Consider the following 17,872-nt stretch of genomic DNA (forward strand, 5'->3'; position numbering starts at 1 on the left):
TGTCAAAATATAACACTCAGTATACCACACACAACTTCTGTTTCCTTAAAATGTATTTCTAACATTGAAAATTTAAACTACCAAAATTATGTTGATAATTAATAAAGAAAAGTCTGTTAGCAAACTTTCTATGTCCACTGTTTCATCATGAATAATGTGTTTTGAGAATTTTTGTTAATGCATAATAAAATAGAAATACTTCCAACAGCTACATAGGTTTTATGTATTCATGCTACCAACAACTGGCCTATCAGCTCAGGGTTTCTGTCCTTTATTAATGCAGAGATAATGGTAGCAGCAGAATTTACAGTCTCCTGAAGCTGTGGATCATCCTGAAATAAAAAAGGAAAAACATGTGAGCAAATTTGAAAAAAACCCAAAAACCTACGCTAATCCATTTTTAACAAAACACAATTATATTATGATGTCTGACAGAATGGAAGCTATATTGTTTTACTAATACCAAAGCTTTCAGAAAAATCCATGCTTTTTAGAATAGAATTTTCCATACCAGTATAAAACTCCCAATCCATTCAAAACAAAAAACTGTAGGCAGAAACAGAATTTAAGAAATAGATGTGGAATACATTTTAATTATTTCAAGGTACTGACACTGAATACCCTCATTTCAGAAATGACCAAAGCAAAACCCTGTCTTATAACAGAGTCATTCCACTCGCACTGTATTTGAAATCTGAATACCAGTCCAGATCCTACAAGGGGTTTCATAACACGCAGAATCAAAATCTATGATCTTTACACCCTCAAACTGGCTTTGAGAAATCTGGATTAAAATGTAAGCTGCTCTAAAGGAAAACATTTAAGCATGTATTAATCAAATGTATAAATCCATCCATAGTCAGCAAAGAACTTAGATCAGTTAGACTTCAATGGGCTTTATGTATTAGAGTATTTTACACAAAGACTGGCCCACACCACTAAACAGCAGGTGTACTCTTGCTAGAGAAGTAAAAAAGCCAATTACAGATAAGATATGGTACAAGCTGGTACAATATAAGCATCTTAGTGGGCAATTCAGATCAGATTTTCCAAAGGACTGCATGTGAGCTTTTCAATTTCCAGAATGACATGCACATATAAACAAATACTATCTGTGCTATTCATTTTGTTCTGGGAGAGTTGCCACAATCCCAGGAGAAAACGCACATGTACAGATGTAGAGACAACATAGGTGTACAGAGTTTCTACTGGGAAAGCAAATGTTTGTACATGCTGTGGCTTCTCTCAGAAGAGAACATAGTCCTTCAGCATCTCCCCCTGGTGCTGGGGACAGACATTCAAAAAACCTAAGCCTGAACTGATTCAATCTTTGCAGGTTAGTCTAACCTAGCTAGGCTGAATCACTTTGAAACTGCACAGACATCCCAGAAATGAGGCACATGCCTACAGTGGCTCAGGCTAGAAGCTGGGGGGTGCTAGAGCATCCCTCCCTTCCCTTGCACAGGTCTGAGCTGAGGGGGCGTGGCCAGGCTCCAGCAGGATTAGGGAGGGGTCCCTCCACCTCCTTGATAACAGAGCATTTATCAGCTCTGTTATCAGCATTTATTATCCCATCAGAAAACAAACAGCTTCTCTCACTGATTCAAACTCTTCTTAAACAAGGAATGAGGGACATTATTAGCTGAACTTTTATTAGCTCCAAAAAGCCCTAAACTGACACTGCTGCCTGCCACAGCATGGACCGTAGTAGACAGTATGTGGTTTGCTAGCTAATGCTGAGCTGTCTGTGTAAGGCAGAGGGGATGCGGGGGCATCCCTGCTTAGTAGGGAGTGGGGAGAGGAGGGGAAAAGCAGGAGGAAACCAGCAGACATTGCTGTGTTTGCAAGTCTCTGCTGGAGCTGCAGCCAGAGAGCAGAGGGGACAGGCCATCCCTGCTCTGCAGCAGAGAGCCCTGCCCAGCCCAGAGAGCATGCCGGGATGCTGGGGGACTCTGGTTTATCTTAAACCAGCAATGGGTCTGAGACAGACACTGCATAAACCGGTTTGAGCCAAATCAGTTAAGTCCATCCAACCAGGTTTATCTCAAATCAGTTTCAGCCATTTTCAAACCAGTTTATGCGCACCGAACATCTGTTCTGCTACAGGTTTAACCCAGTTTCTGATCATTAAACTACTTTGTGTGTAATGTCTGTCCCTAGCCTGGGAGTCAGTGTGTCACTCACTGGACTCTGCTCCTCCAGCGTGAAGCAGAATTCACCCCTCTCGCAATCCCCATATTGTGCTGCAGGAAAACATGGGATGACCATGGGCCCCTAACTGCAGTGTCAGCACTGCAAGCCCTCCACTCTTCAGGGCCTCAATTCTGTACATACAGCAGAGTAAAGGTAAGATTCTTTACCGAGAGAAAAAACTTGAGAGAATTCCCTCAGATTATCTGAATGTATTTATGTGGCTTCTGCCTTCGCATAGGGTAGATGTTGATAGATACAGCCAGGCACAATTATTTAGTAGGAGCAATTTCTGTGAAGTAACAGAAGAACACTCAGATATGCAAGGCTCCTAATAAGAATCAAAAGAGCAGATGCTGACTGTAAATGTCTAATTAAAGGAACAAATATAGGAGTAAAGGGCAATGTAAAATTTAGTTAAAGATGAAGGTAACATCAAATGTATAAGGAGAAAGCCTACAATCTGGAGTAGAAATAAAGGAGTGAGAGGTTAGGTGCCAGCCTGAGTAATGATGGGGAAAAAATAAGTTATTAGATAAGCAGTGGAGAAGCTTACTAACTTTCTCCTTTAAGAAAATAATGGTACAGCAGAGGAGGTTGGTGCAAATGGAACAGAAGGTTAAAGTATGCTGTTTATGCCCAACCCATTAGTTGTTTTGGAAATACAGATGATTAGATCTAAAATATGCCCTAAAATTCCATTTATGGAGGAACAGTGAGAGCATATACCAAGCAAGCCCTTAGTCATTTTAGGTATTTTTGATATGGAGGAAGATTAGTCAATGGTATTTATTTGTAGCTTGTCTAACATTATAAAGAACAAAGACAATTAACATATGGTGATTAATGCTTAATTGGTGATTAACACTACTCTTGAAATCCCACAGCAGCAACTTCCCCTCTCCACTGACCACTCTCATTTAATTTGGGGCAGCTGTGTTGAGAAGTCTTTCACAACTACAGATGTTATGTTTTCCAAATGGGCTTCTAGCCATATATGAAGTTGGCTGAAGCTGTATATTTTTTTTCTTCCTTTCAAAAAAAGAAAAAAAAAAGGGGCGAGGGGGAAAAAAAATCCACCTGGCCAGGAATGCTCTTACTGTTTCTCCTAATAAATCTTTCCACATCATTTATACACATTCCTGTGTAGTAATAAATTCTTCAAGTTTTTAAACATGAAAGGAAGCAACACAAGGAAATTTAGCTTCTACTGTTTTAAAGGAAGAGATTTAAAGTGACTCTGTGGGATTCAAATAAGTTGAAAAGTCAGCTTTAGTAAAAAGTTTTCACCAAACCAATTATAAGATTTTAATGATTATTTTCAAATTGTCAAAGAGACTTTTCCAAAAACAAAACCAAAAAACTCTCTGTTACACTACACACACTCTCTCTTATATTTGCTATCCACACATGCTATGGCACTATGCTGAGCAGAGGTTGATAAAATAAAAACTGATTAGAAACTGGCTTGTCTGTTTTCATTTGTCCAAGAGAAGAGAAATACAAATAAGTATAATACAGCGTACAGTATAATACATATCGGTATTTAATGTATACATTATGTGTACTTAGGACAGAACAATCCCATGAACCAGTACAGGCTGGGGGCTGACTGGCTGGGCAGCAGCTCTGCAGAGAAGGACCCAGGAGTTACAGTGGACAATAAGCTGAGTATGAACCAACAATGTGCCCTTGCCACCAAGAAGGCTAACAGCATACTGGGTTGCATTAGTAGAAGTGCTGCCAGCAGATCAAGGGAAGTGATTATTCCTGTCTATTCTGGAGTACTGTGTTCAGTTGTGGGGCCCCCACTACAGAAAGGATGTGGACAAGTTGGAGAGAGTCTCATGGAGGGCAAGAAAAATGGTTAGGGGGCTGGGGCACATGACCCTTGAAGACAGGCAGTGGGAACTGGGCTAATTCAGTCCAGAGAAGAGAAGACATAACAGGGAATTTAATAGCAACCTTCAACTACCTGAAGCGTGGCTCCAAAAAGGATGGAGCTAGACTGTTCTCACTGGTGGCAGACGACAGAACAAGGAACAATGGTCTCAAGTTGCAAAGGAACTGCTTCAAAAGCAAGGGAAGCAAGAGATATTTAGGCTACATATTAGGAAAAACTCTCTCACTGGGAAGGAAATAAAGCACTGGAACAGGTTACGCAGAGCGGTTGTGGAATCTCTGTCCTTTGAGGTTTTTGAGACCCAGCTAGACAAAACCTTGGCTGGGATGATGTAGTGGGGGATGCTCCTGCTTTGATAGGTAACCTCCTGAGGTCCCTTCCAACCCTAACTTTCTACAATTCTGTGATACAAATAAAGTTGTCAGTTAATTTATCTTTCTTTTTTTTTTAACTTCTAATAACTTAAACTGTAATTGTTGAGGAAATCTACTGAATCTTTCTAGTATGACATTAGCCTGTTGTCTGGTTTTTTTTTTAATTACTCTTTAAGGATGACAGGAACAATGATCTGCCATCAGAACATCAGTCTGTCTAGTCTGGTATCCTGTCTTTGACCATAACTAGCTGCATATTTTTTTAAATAACACGTAAGAAATATATTACAGGAAACAGTTATCATTGTTATGGGGAATTTTATTCTAAACCTCAAGAAGTTGATGGTTATCTAGATGGAGCATGTAGTCTGATGTACCTCATAAATATCTGTCTTGTTAAAGGTCACATTACTCATATTGTTGTCCCTTCTTTTGCTGATGGAGTCCCATTTTTATATCTGTGCCTCTTCTCTGTTGAATAATGTATCAAATATCCCAGGCCTTGCAAGTTAGCCACCCTTTTGTGAAGAAAACATTAACACAGACTGCAAAATTTAAATTACAAAAACCTGAAAACCTTCAGAGCCCACCCAATTCTTATATCAGTAAGGGTGGAAACATACTTCATCTAATGTCTCATTTGTGCCAGTATAAAAATGTTTATGGTGACACAGATGCTAAGCAACTAGATGTTGATACCCTTTGTTGCACCACACGAAAGGAAACTCAGTGGTGCAACAAAAGCTGGTAATAGATTCTGCTGCTTTCTTGCAGTGGATGTCTATTATCTCTGTAGCCGGACAGTACAAATAGCTTGAGCTGCTTGCACTCTCCCACCGCCACAGGGAGGTGCTTTGGGAACCCAAGGAGCATCAGTTAAAGTGCCCCCTTCCCTCCCCCATGTGTAAAAATGCCTTAAATGAATAGCTGAAAATCTCAAGTGTACCCTGACAGCACTCATTCTTCTGCTGCTGCAGTGTCATTTCTGGCAGTAATGGTGAATAAAACTGCAAGTGCATACAGAGAGACAGCAGCAAGGATGCCAGGGCCTAGCTAAACTACCTGACACATAAACCCACCCCATGCTGTCATTAAGTATCCTTTATATTCAATGGAATAGTACTAAATCTTTCAAAAATATCATTATTAGTTGCAGGAAGCCAAATAATCAAGTGGAGCCATGTCTTCACATGTTTAGTTGCTTGAGAAGTTTTTTGGCTTACTGTAGTCACGGTACAAAACAGGGTGTGGGAACAGACTGATTAATAGAGATTCTGAATGCAGCCCCCAACAATTATATTATTGCCCACTCATTATTCAGTCTAGTAAAATCAAAGAAGAAAATGTCCTGTAGCATACTGCTGCTTATGGATTAACACTGGTTCTTTTACCTGTCAGCAAAACCCTTAAAGACAGAGACTGAACTGTCAGATTCAGAGGCAGCAGTGTCTTTTATGGATTAATATGTTCAACATTCCCCAAATTCACCTGAAGTGGTATCACCTAAAAAAGACCTTTTCTTATTCATATTCTATTCATGTCAACCAGTTGAGTTAAATAACCTCTTGTAAAAACCCATTTCTTGGCTATTACTAATAGGATTTTTCTTCTTTAAACAGATGATTAACTACATTTATATACCCAGAACAAAACTTTTACTGCTTTGTATTTATGTACATTGGAAAAGAAAGTACTTAGAAGCATTGCCAATATCATAAATCATAAATCCACATAACAGCATTTGGATTCAAAAATAAAATGTCCGCTCTGTCTGTAATTAAATAATAAAAATATTCAACATAGCATAACCGTATGACGATTTTAGCTCCTATTCACAATATGCATGTTGTAGAGATTTTTGATAGAAATGTTTTTCTGATCTACAGGCTCAGACTGTGAATAGATGTAGAACAGAGTTATAGCATTTGGAATATACAATATGATCTCTCACAATGGTGTATTATGTAAAAAAAATCTGGGAGGATAGCTGAATATTTATTACATTCTTTGAACTGTTCGTTTCTTTAGTATGTTTTTCCAACTGGAATATTCTCCGATATATAGTTATGTCAACGTTAATATTAAAACTAGCTTGATTTACAGATAGTTTAAGGATAATTTATGAAAATTTAAACTACAGTCACTTGCTTGACAACTAAGCCTATTACCCCTAGTTAAAAAAACCCTGTACAAGTGGTCTTTGATTTGTAGACCCACATCCCTTTATATTCAAAGAAAGAAAAACATCACTTATTTTGCAGTTTGCTTAACTATAGCATTTTGTCAATCAACTTTCTAATTAAACAGACTCTTTAAAATATATTTTGCATTCGTATTTTTAAATCCTGCAACTGTGGCACTAGCATTAGCTTTAAGGTCGATAAGGAAGATATAACCTTGTAATCCCAAGATGAGATTGTACCAATTTAAGATGGCTTCAGTATTAATTCCATGTGAAGGAGGTACTGGTGCCCTTTTGCTGAACCACTTAAAAACAAAGGCAAAGTGAATACAGAAAATCTGCTGTGGAGTTAATGGCAGAAATACTGGGTGAATCTACACAAGACACTTTACTGCACAGTAGAGCTAATTACTGCATAGTAAGCATCACTGTCTACATAGATTCATAGATGTTAGGGTCGGAAGGGACCTCAATAGATCATCAAGTCTGAACCCCTGCATAGACAAGAAAGAGTGCTGGGTTCAGATGCCTATCCAACCTCCTCTTGAAGACCCCCAGGGTAGGGGAGAGCACCAACCTCCTTGGGAGCTCATTCCAGACCTTGGCCACTCTAACTGTGAAGAAGTTCCTCCTAATGTCCAGTCTGAATCTGCTCTCTGCTAGCTTATGGCCATTATTTCTTGTGACCCCCAGGGGCGCCTTGGTATGTAGAGCCTCACCAATTCCTTTCTGTGTCCCCATGATGAATTTATAGGCAGTCACAAGGTCGTCTCTCAACTTCTCATTTGTGGAGGCTGAAGAGGTCCAGGTGTCTTAGTCTCTCCTTGCAGTGCTTGGCCTGCAAGCCCTTAACCATATGAGTGGCCCTTCTCTGGACCCTCTCCAGGTTATCCACATCCCTCTTGAAGTGTAGTGCCCAAAACTGCACACGATATTCCAACTGTGGTCTGACCAGTGCCCGATAGAGGGGAAGTATCACCTCCTTGGTTCTGTTTGTCATGCATCTGCTAATGCATGATAAAGTGCAGTTAGCTTTTCTGATGACTTTGTCACACTGATGACTCATGTTCATCTTGGAGTCTGCTAGGACTCCAAAATCCCTTTCTGCTTCCATGCTACCAAGCAAGTCATTTCCTAGGCAGTAGGTGTGCTGGACATTTTTCCTCCCTAGGTGCAGCACTTTGCATTTCTCTTTGTTAAATTGCATTCTATTGTTTTCTGGTGACCCAAATGCAAGTAGCAAATTAACTGCTGAATAATTACTGTGTAGCATGGCATTTGTAGATGGCAGACCAGGAGCATCAAATTTGGTCCCAGTCAGCCGGGCAGCAGGGGGTGGGAGATTACTCCCTGCCCTCAGGAGCTGCCTGCTGCCAGGGCAGGCTCCACCACTGGAGTCCTGGTAGGGACAATGTCCCCTACCCCAGCAGCGGGGAGCTCCCATCCCCTACTCTGTCACTGCAGGAAAGTCTGAACACACAGCCTGGACATGGCTGGGGACTGTTCTGTTTCGGGTAGTCCCCAGCTAGCTCTGGGCTGCACGTGCAGATTTCCCTGTGCAGCCCGGGGCTGGCTGGGAACTGTCCTAGTCAGGGGCAGGTCCAAGCCCATGTCCATGCCCCAGCTGGGTGATCAAGGCACGTGGCTTGGAAAGAGCTGCAGGGAAGGGGCAGGTCTCAGCCCCCTGCCCCAATCCGCTGGTGGGGCAGCTAGCAGTGGGCCCCTGGCTGGGCAGGGAATCCCAAACCGGAATCCCCACCCTGCCAGGGGATCACTGCTAAAGCCCTACTGGCTGACCTGCCCCTCCCCTGCAGCTAGTTCCAAGCTCCTGCTTCAAGGGCAGGTGGATATTGTCCTTGCCCAGGATCTGGTGGTGGAACCTGCCCTGGCAACAGGCAGCTCCCAGGGGCAGAAAGCAATCTCCCAGCCCCCACCAGGAGACTGCTGTCTTCTGAACCTGTGCTCCCTGCCAGCCCCTGGGCTAGCACCCAGGAAAGCCTACAGCTCCCACCCCCCAAAGTGAGTTTATTCTAGAGTAAACCCACCCTGCAGCTTTTGCATGTGTAGATATGCCTACTTTATCTCTTGTATCTCTGAAAAATGGCAGCAAAGGTGTTTTAACTAAACCTCATTTACTGAACAACCTTTAGTTAAAGCACCCCACCACCATTTTTCAGCATGGGGATGCCACGTTCTGAGCTGTTTAATTAGAGCAGCTCTTGAGCCACTCTAATTAAAGCCCCCCACCACACACACACACTCCTGGAGCATGTATATAAGCACCCTTAGATACCGCAGACAACACAGTGAATTAAGCACAAGCAGCCAATGCAGCAAAGAGGGACTGACCTAAATTAATCAAGAGGAAATGTTAAGGGTAAGAATGCATTTTAAATCTTACTTATCTGGGGCTTAGGCATCTTACTCAGTGCTATTTGGAGACAACTCTCTCCACAGCCCAGAACGCTGTCCTGAATGTAGACACTTAAACCCTTTTCTTCAAAAGTCATCCTTTTCTTTCAAAGTGGGGAGGAAATATCGCTGTGTACCCCCTTTATAAAACAGTTCAGTAGTTAAAGCAAACAACTAGGATGTGGGAGACCTGAGTTCTAGTCCTTCATGTGAGGGGGAGGATTCAACACCCACCTGCATTCCCCCTTTCCCCACCCCTGGGTCTCTCAGAACAGGAACCTAACTACGATTGTATAGGCTATTCTTCAGTAGGGGGTATCCTCATTTCTTCTTGTTGAAGGTAGTTTCACTTTACACTGAATTTTAAAAGACTGTAGGGTCAGAAAATAAAAGTATACATACGAGTAAACATATCTCTAGCTTAGTAGGCAAATTACTTACCAGGCTGGGTGAAGACTTGACTTCTACACACTGCACAAGGACTATTTCAGCATATGTCCAATAACTGTTCAATTAAAAATACAGAACAGCCCTTGGAGCAAATGTGAGGCAAGTAGCTCAGCACTATCAAGACTTTGGTACTTCTGAGCAGTCAGAACAGAGGAACTTTCCACAAACTTTAAAGTTGAAAACTTATAGGGAAGGTTAGGAGATTCTGAAGACCTAACTTTTGGATTTAGGTGAACCACTTTTGAGTAAGGCCCCATTCAAGTGCCTAACACCTTTCTGGATCTCAGCTTGCCTGATTTCCCTACTGTTGCTTCCATATTTTTACACTTCTTATAAAAAAAGAAAAATGTTCTGGTATTTCCTATAATCAATAAAAGATTTTTGACAAAAAAACCTTCAACCACACTATAATGCATGTTCTCATACTCCTCAGACTTTGTTGTTTAGGCACAGGTACCGGGAGTCAGTAGACGTGGGTGTTTTCATTGCTCATATGTACTGCCCTCCAACGTTACACTTCTGGCTAAAATGCCTGTGCTAGCAGTTATCCCCAAAACATCTACTGATAGCCCTCCACTATAAAACTGTTCAATAAAGCTACCTTATGCCTGAATTGGAAGCCAATTCTGCCACCTGCATGAGACTAATATAAAAATACTGGCAAAAATCCATTGCTTAATACTATCGGTGGTTACCTATTAAAGGTGGAGAAATTTTGTGCATAGTACATTTGAGGATTCTTTGGGGTGGTCTCTTGGTACTGTAATTGCCTAAAAAGAGCAGTAGATTCCTAAAAGCATTATGGTAGCACATACAAGCCACATCCCCAGATCAGAGTCTCTGTCGCAGGCACTGTAAAACACACTGTAGGCTTTTGGGGGTCAAGCATTGTTTCTTACGAGAAAAACAGACAAGACAGAGGCTGGGAGAAAGGAAGTATTCCTAGGGCACAGGAGATTAGTTTTCTTCTCCTCATGAGGTGTAAATGTTATTTCAGCAGGACGTCAAATCTCTAAGCTCTGGAACTAGGCCAAAGTTCACTGAAGTCAGTGGAGTTTTTTCCACTGACTTCAGCAGGCTTTGGATCTGGACTATAACCACTGACAAATTCACAGGGGATTTGTATACGGGTCTCCCACAGAGAAGTACATAGCTGAAATTCTGTGTATGTGTATGTGGTGGATCTTTTGCTGCCTGTTGTACTACATAGTCTGTAAATAATTTGAATGACTCGAGTGTTAGGTTTTTCCAGGAGGCTGGGAATGCCTAACAGACCCACCACATACACATATACCACATTCAGAGAAACCTGCAAGGCATTCCTAGCCTCCTACAATACATAACACCCCAGTCATCCAAATCATTTACAGGCTATTGCTGTGCAACTGGCACCAGGAGAAGACTGAATAACTTTAGTCTGGCTCATGTGCAAATGTACTTGCTAGAAGCAGAGAAAACGCTGCTTAGCACAGTAAAAGGCACTTTCTTTCCTTGCATAGAGAAACCCAAGTGTATAGTGCACCAGTGCTTAGTGTTACGGATAATATGGGAATATGCAGGGGTGCATGCAGGTGTCCCTCTATGCAGGAGTGTGGGTGAGTCCATGTGCATGAATGCAATGAGTGGGAAGGCAAGATTACCAGAGAAAAAGAATTGGGGAGTAATGAGTGCAGTGCTAACACTGTGTTTCTCAAATATTTTTTATAAAAGGTAAGCAAACCTGTGTTTTGATAGCCTAATAGATTAACTTATCGTTTCCTGCTAACTAACCTAAGGCAATTCTGGACAAAGAAATAGTGCCCAAAGACTGGAAGAAGGTGCTTATCTTCAAGACAGGGAGGAAAGTGGATCCGGCAAACTATAGGGCCATCAGCCTGACTTCCATCCTGGGGAAGATCTTAGAAAAGTTTATTAAAGAGGTCATCCTTAAGGGACTGGCTGACACCAATATCCTGAGGGATAGCCAGCACAGGCTTGTTGCGGGTACGTCTTGCTTGATCTCATTTCCTTCTATGACCAGGTGACCTATCACCTGGATGAGGGAGAAGAGATTGATGTTGTATATCTTGACTTCAAAAAAGCCTTCAATCTGGCATCACGACTTGGTAAAACTGGCCAACTGTGGACTTGGGTTCACCACGATCCACTGGCTGGGAAATTGGCTCTGTAGTTGGACACAGAGGGTGGTAATTGATGGAGGTCAATTGTCATGGTGCCTTGTGACCAGTGGGGTCCCCCAAGGCTCAGTCCTTGGACCCATATTTTTCAACATCTTCGTTAATGATGTGGACATTCGAGTCAGAAGCAGACTGGCCAAGTTTGCCAATAACACCAAACTCTGGGGCAAAGCATCCACACCTGAGGACAGGAGGGCGATCCAGGTTGACCTTGACAGGCTCAGCAAATGGGCAGACGAGAACCTCATGGTGTTTAACACTGAAAAATGCAAGGTTCTCCACCTTGGGAGGAAAAACCTGCAGCATCCTTATAGGCTCGGCAGTGCTACGCTGGCTAGCACTACGAAAGAAAGAGACTTGGGGGTCATGATTAACCACAAGATGAACATGAGCCTGCAATGTGATGCTGTGGCTAGTACAGCGAGCAAAACGTTGGCTTGCATCCATAGATGCTTCCCAAGCAGATCCCAGGACATCATTCTCCCCTTGTACTTGGCCTTAGTGAGGCCACAGCTGGAGTACTGCGTCCAGTTTTGGGCTCCACAATTCAAAAAGGATGTGGAGAAGCTTGAGAGAGTCCAGAGAAGAGCCACAAGCATGATCAGAGGTCAGGAAAACAGACCTTATGATGACAGGCTGAGAGCTACAGGGCTCTTTAGCCTGGAAAAGCGCAGGTTTAGGGGTGATCTGATGGCCACCTATAAGTTTATCAGGGGTGACCACCAGGATCTGGGGAAACTTTTGTTCACCAGAGCGCCCCAAGGGATGACGAGGTCGAACGGTTATAAACTTCTGCAAGACCGTTTCAGGCTGGACATAAGGAAGAATTTCTTTACTGTCTGAGCCCCCAAGGTCTAGAATAGTCCACCATCAGAGGTGGTTCAAGCACCTACATTGAGAAATGTACCTACATTGAGAACACCTTCAAGAGAAATTTGGATGTTTATCTTGCTGGGATCCTATGACCTCAGCTGACTTCCTGCCCTTTGGGCGGGGGGCTGAACTCGATGATCTTCCGAGGTCCCTTCCAGCCCTAATGTCTATGAAATCTATTAAATGAAATCTATGAAATTTTCTTCCTACATATTTTCCAATGCACACGATACTGGTTTCCATGCTTTTTAAATTACATCTGGAAACTGCTGTAGGCAACTGCCAAGCTACCCCATATATATTTTCTAACAGACAATTCAATTTTATATTCACGATCTTTTAGCCTAAAAGATTTACTCCTAAACAATTATTCCTGCTACCAAGACAAAGGAAATACATATATTATGGTAGTGAGAAGCATCCTCCAGTAACAGAATACTGATGTAAAAGGAATAAAAAGACATATTTCTTAAAAAGCACTGTTCCTGTGGTATCTACTGTAGCACCTTTGGATTTCTTGGGATGCATAGATATTATAACCAGAAGGAACCATTAGTTTACTTAGCCTGACCTGCCTGCATTATATCAAGTGCAATTACTTTAGTTTCTGGCCAAAGCTCTGTCTTCAAAAAAATAAATATCTGCAATGGAGAGTCCAAGTCAATCTGCAATGGCAAAGAACAAAGGAGGTGCAAAATGCCTCAATGATGTTAGTAGGAGGACCATACCAGACTCCATAGAGGAAGGTGAAAAACCCCAAGGTTCCTACCAAACTCTCACCCAGGGAAAATCTTTTTCACACCTCCTGATAAACAGTTTAACTGTGAAGCATATGAACAAAGATATGCCAGCCAGGCACCTGAGAATATTCTCTGTACCTCCCAAGAGCACCAGCCTGCTCGGCTCACAACCCTGTCTATAGCCAGGAGCCACTTCATGCTGGAAGGTACCTAAAGAAGTAAATTTCTTCAATGTATATTCATTGTAACAGGGAATATCTGCTTTACGGCAGGTTTTAATATATCAAAATTGGATATTTCTTTTCTGTGTTCATACAACCACTGAAAATGTGGGTTATTCTGTTATCTGTTTCAAGGAAAGTTTAATCATTATGAATAGCTAACATATGATCAGGTTGCAACAAATTTTTTAGTTGTCACGGACAATTGAATTTGGCATATAAATAAACAAAGTCCGTTTTATAATGAAATGTGACAGATGCTTGTTTTGTGATTTATATGGTATATGTTCTGTGTAGAAAGTCTGAGCGATATTTAATTACTGTTATTGTAACAAAATGGAAAGGTCTTAGTGGAGAGTGAGCGATGCACTAGATTCTCCTGTGGGACACTGAAAAACAGGGCAGAGGAAGTGTGACTATTTCTTTCCATTCCTTCAGTCCAAAGTACACTTTTCTGGTTTCCTGTGTGTACTAAATTCATGCAAAATAATCTAAATGTTCTACTAGACTCCCCTGCTCCCAAGAATATAGAAAAGAAGACCTGGCTTACAAAACTTTTATTCATTTAAATTATGTTTGATGTCACTAAAATCTTCATTAAACACAACTCCTACAGACTGTGAATAATTTGAAATACTACTATAAGGCGGCCATAATTAATAGTTTGCAAACATTCCCTGTGATAAAGATAATTTGTTTGAAATGGTTTCTAGGAAATGCTATACAGTAAAAAACAAAATGAAAAATGTCTCCAAGGGAGAATAATATCAGATCACAAGAATCTATGAAGGCCAAAAACACATGCACGTTAGACAAGGAGTCACTAATCTTTTAGCAGGGGCAGGCCAAATTAATGGAACTTAGTCTAAGGCAGGTCTGCAACCTTGCCACTTCTGTCACTGGCCTCTGATTTATCTCGAGTGTTCCTGTTGTCCTTACTTTGCAGGCCTGATACAGTCTCTTTCTGGGTTGAATCTAGCCTGCAGCCTGTGAGTTGCTGACTCCTGTGCTAGACTAGAAATTCTCTGTTATACTTCCCAAATTTTTAGCCCAATAGCACTAGTATGGTATGTTAAATAGCACCAGTGGGTGCATCTACACACACAATTAATGTGACATGATGACCTCCAGTGCAGTTTGCATGGGAGTCAGCTGTTCCTGGGCACAGCATCTGCACATGTGCCCAGGACTGTAGCACTTTGAGCCAGGGTGGAGCAGTCCTGGGCTGGCAGAGGCTCCTGGGGATCAGCTCCGAGCTCTGGACAGTGGCATCGGGGGGTGGACGGGCTGCCTAAGGCATGGGGGGGGGGTGCTAAAATTCAGGGCTAGGTGGCACCTTAGAACCCTCATGCCCCAGCTAGCCACTGTCACCATCTACACATGTGTTTCAGCAGAGTATATGGTCTGGGGCTGCACTGAGACTTGGGAAAGATTTCCTCAGCAAGAATCAGTTAGTTCAGCAGAATTCCATCAAGGATCTTCCCAGCAATAGAGACAAGGGCAATACCTCAATAATTTCCACAGTCAGAATTACTTCCCTTTTCAAAAACGGTGACAAGATTGGCATTCCTCAGGTCAGTGGGAATTTTCTCAGTGTTCCAGATTTTGAGAAGGCATGTGGAGCTTGTTGGACAGTTTCCCCACAAAATATGAAGACCTCAGTTGGTATGCCATCAGGGCCAGATGCTTTGTGGTTCTTTATCTGTCATATCACTTGGTGGACTTCTTCAGAGGTTGGTAGACTGGCAAGTGCTTCCCTTTCTGGATGCTGCAGGGTGGATTCAATTTTTTCATCAGTCACTGGCAATTCTCAGTTCAGGAGCTTTTGGTAGTGTTGCTCCTAGCGGTGTTGGATAGATTCATCTTTAAGGAGTGTACTGCCATGTTCAGTTCTAAGTGGGGTAAGTCTGCAAGAACTTAGTCCATACACAGCCTTGATTGCACTGAAGAAGCTCCACATGTCATTATTGCCCATACATTGTTGGATTTTCTTTTGCTTTCTCTTCCCACCACTTGTTTTTGATTTCTCAGGTCTTCTTCTGGTCTTCAGCATTAAGTCACTGAAAAGTTCCCTGCTTGTGACTGGACATAGGATGGTTTTGCCAGCCACAGAAAGCTTTTCTCTTCCAATCAAGAAGGGCTTTGATCTCAGTGTTATTTTTCTCAAACCAGCCCTGATGGCACTGAGTGATAAAACAAATTGATTCTAAGCAAAACTCATGGATAGTCTCCTTTAGAGTTTGCCAATCTTCCTCAACACAAGCGTTATCACTTTCAATCCCAAGATTCTGCCTGTGAACATGAACCTTCAGGTAAGGGCTCCACTGGGCTAGGGCTGGGGCTAGGGCCAGGGCCTCCCACTGGAGGAAAGGGGCCAGGAGTGAGGAGAGCCATGTGCTGGGCTGGCCTTGCACAGTGAAGGAGTGCAGGAGCTGTGTGCTATGGGGTTGGGTTGGACTGTCCCCACACACTGCCACCACCTGTGGCCAGGGACTGGGGTGGGAACAAGAAGTGCTGTGGGCCAGGTGGGGCTGGCCCTGATTGCTGCCACCACATGCAGCTCCAGGGACTTGCACACTCCAGGGACTCCAAGGACCCACCCACACCACACACTCAAACACACCCATGCCATCCCACAGCCCCATGTACTCTCACCCCCCCATGCCCACATACACACCCTCGCACACAATCCAACCACATACCCTTCCCTCACATCCTGCAGCATCCAGAAAGGGAAACACTTGCCAGTCTACCAACCTCTGAAGAAGTCCACCAAGTGATGCAGCCCAAAATGACAGTTGCCTTTTGTGCAGCTGCATCACACTGCAGATGTATATTGAACACTGAGGTGGTCTGTCAAGGCTCCCAGATCATTGTCCGTTTTGCTGCCATCGAGCCAAATGTCCAGCCAGACATTTTGTGGGGGGGTTTTCTTCCTGAGATGTAGCACCTTGCACTAAACTTCATCCTGTTAGCTCTAGCCCAGTTTTCCAATCTGTCAAAATCATCCTGAATTGCCCTCCTGTCTTCCAATGTGTCTGTGATCTTTCCTGTTTTTGTTCCATCTGTAAACTTGCTCAAGAAGCTCTAAATTCCAACATCCAAGTCGTTAATAAGCATGTTGAACAGTACTGGGCTAAAGACACACCTTTGTGGAATTTCACTCGAAACTTCCTACCATTCTGACACGGACCACTTAAAATTACCTTTTGCCTGCAGCTACTGAGCCATTTGTCTATGCACCTTATAGTAGTTTTGCTTAATTCACATTTCTTCAATTGTTTACAAGATCACACGGAATTTTGTCAAAACCCTTGCTCAAGTCCAGTAGTACACTTGATATCCACACCATTCATTTAATCTACCTGTGATAGCAAGAAGCCCCCACAGGCTTTCGAAGGGGATGGGGCAGACCCCATGGGCCCCAAGTCCTATAAGCAGCCCCCGCTCCTGGGGAAACTTATCTCCGGGAGCACAGCTGGAGCCAGAGCAGGAGTTTAATCAGCTGTTCCTGGGGCGGGGAAAAGCAAAGCGAATCACAGTGGCCAGAGCAGCTGCTGCAGGAAGATTTAAAAGCCCCACTAGAACCTGGAAAGGGGGGATAGAGGGAGCATGTCGGCACACAGCATGCCAGGTGTGGTGAGGCTCAGTGCCAGCATCTAGAGCAAGGGAGGGGAACAGAGCTCCTGAGCAAGGCATGGAGGGAGAAGCCAGTCCACTCCCCCCGCTTCCCTTTTGTCCAGCTGCATATATTACAGCAGATCATTGGAGGTGTCTCACCCAGAGGCAGCAAGGAAGACACCAGCCACTGAGAGCCTCATTCATCAGCACCCGCACCAAAAGCGCTAGTTGCTGTAACAGCCAACCTAGTGCACCAGTGCCTGCATCAACGCTGGTCCCCTAGAGAAAGGGGTCTGCAGGGCACGGCAGAACAATGCAGGCTACACCATTGACTGGTGTGTGGGCGGCATGTAGGGGGGTGGAGCCCCGTGGAACATCATGTCAAGACTGTGAATACTATCATCCCTGGGGTCCCCCAGGAAGAGGATCTCCACTGAACACCTCCTTTCATTCAATAGCTAAATCATGGCAGAAGAGTTGAGGGGAGGGCTCCCCAACACCAGACAGATGGAACAGCACCCAACATACCTCCCCACCTTAGATGCTTCAACGCTACCCAAACAGTTACTGTGTCAAAAGATATCACATTTTTTTGGCATGATGTGTTCTTATTAAATCCTTGCTGGCTGGTTGTCCTTCAGATCAGGAGTGGACAGGCCAAGTTCGCCGATGACACCAAACTTTGGGGCAAAGCATCCACGCCAGAAGATAGGCGGGTGATCCAGGCTG

General features: G+C 43.2%; 1 protein-coding gene across 2 annotated transcripts in view; it reads right to left on the minus strand.

Moving 5' to 3' along the window:
- Positions 1–199: 199 nt before the first annotated feature.
- Positions 200–17,872, minus strand: part of ISPD (isoprenoid synthase domain containing) — a 233,898-nt gene continuing 216,225 nt past the window's right edge. For both annotated transcript variants that reach the window (XM_019534084.1, XM_019534074.1), the window contains exon 10: positions 200–332. In XM_019534084.1, the coding sequence (XP_019389629.1) occupies positions 228–332 (105 nt within the window). In that variant the 3' untranslated portion in view covers positions 200–227. The remainder of the gene's footprint in view (positions 333–17,872) is intronic.

Source organism: Crocodylus porosus, unplaced genomic scaffold, assembly GCF_001723895.1.
Source record: "Crocodylus porosus isolate Cpor-Errol unplaced genomic scaffold, CroPor_comp1, whole genome shotgun sequence".
Classification (NCBI taxonomy): Eukaryota; Metazoa; Chordata; order Crocodylia; family Crocodylidae; genus Crocodylus; species Crocodylus porosus.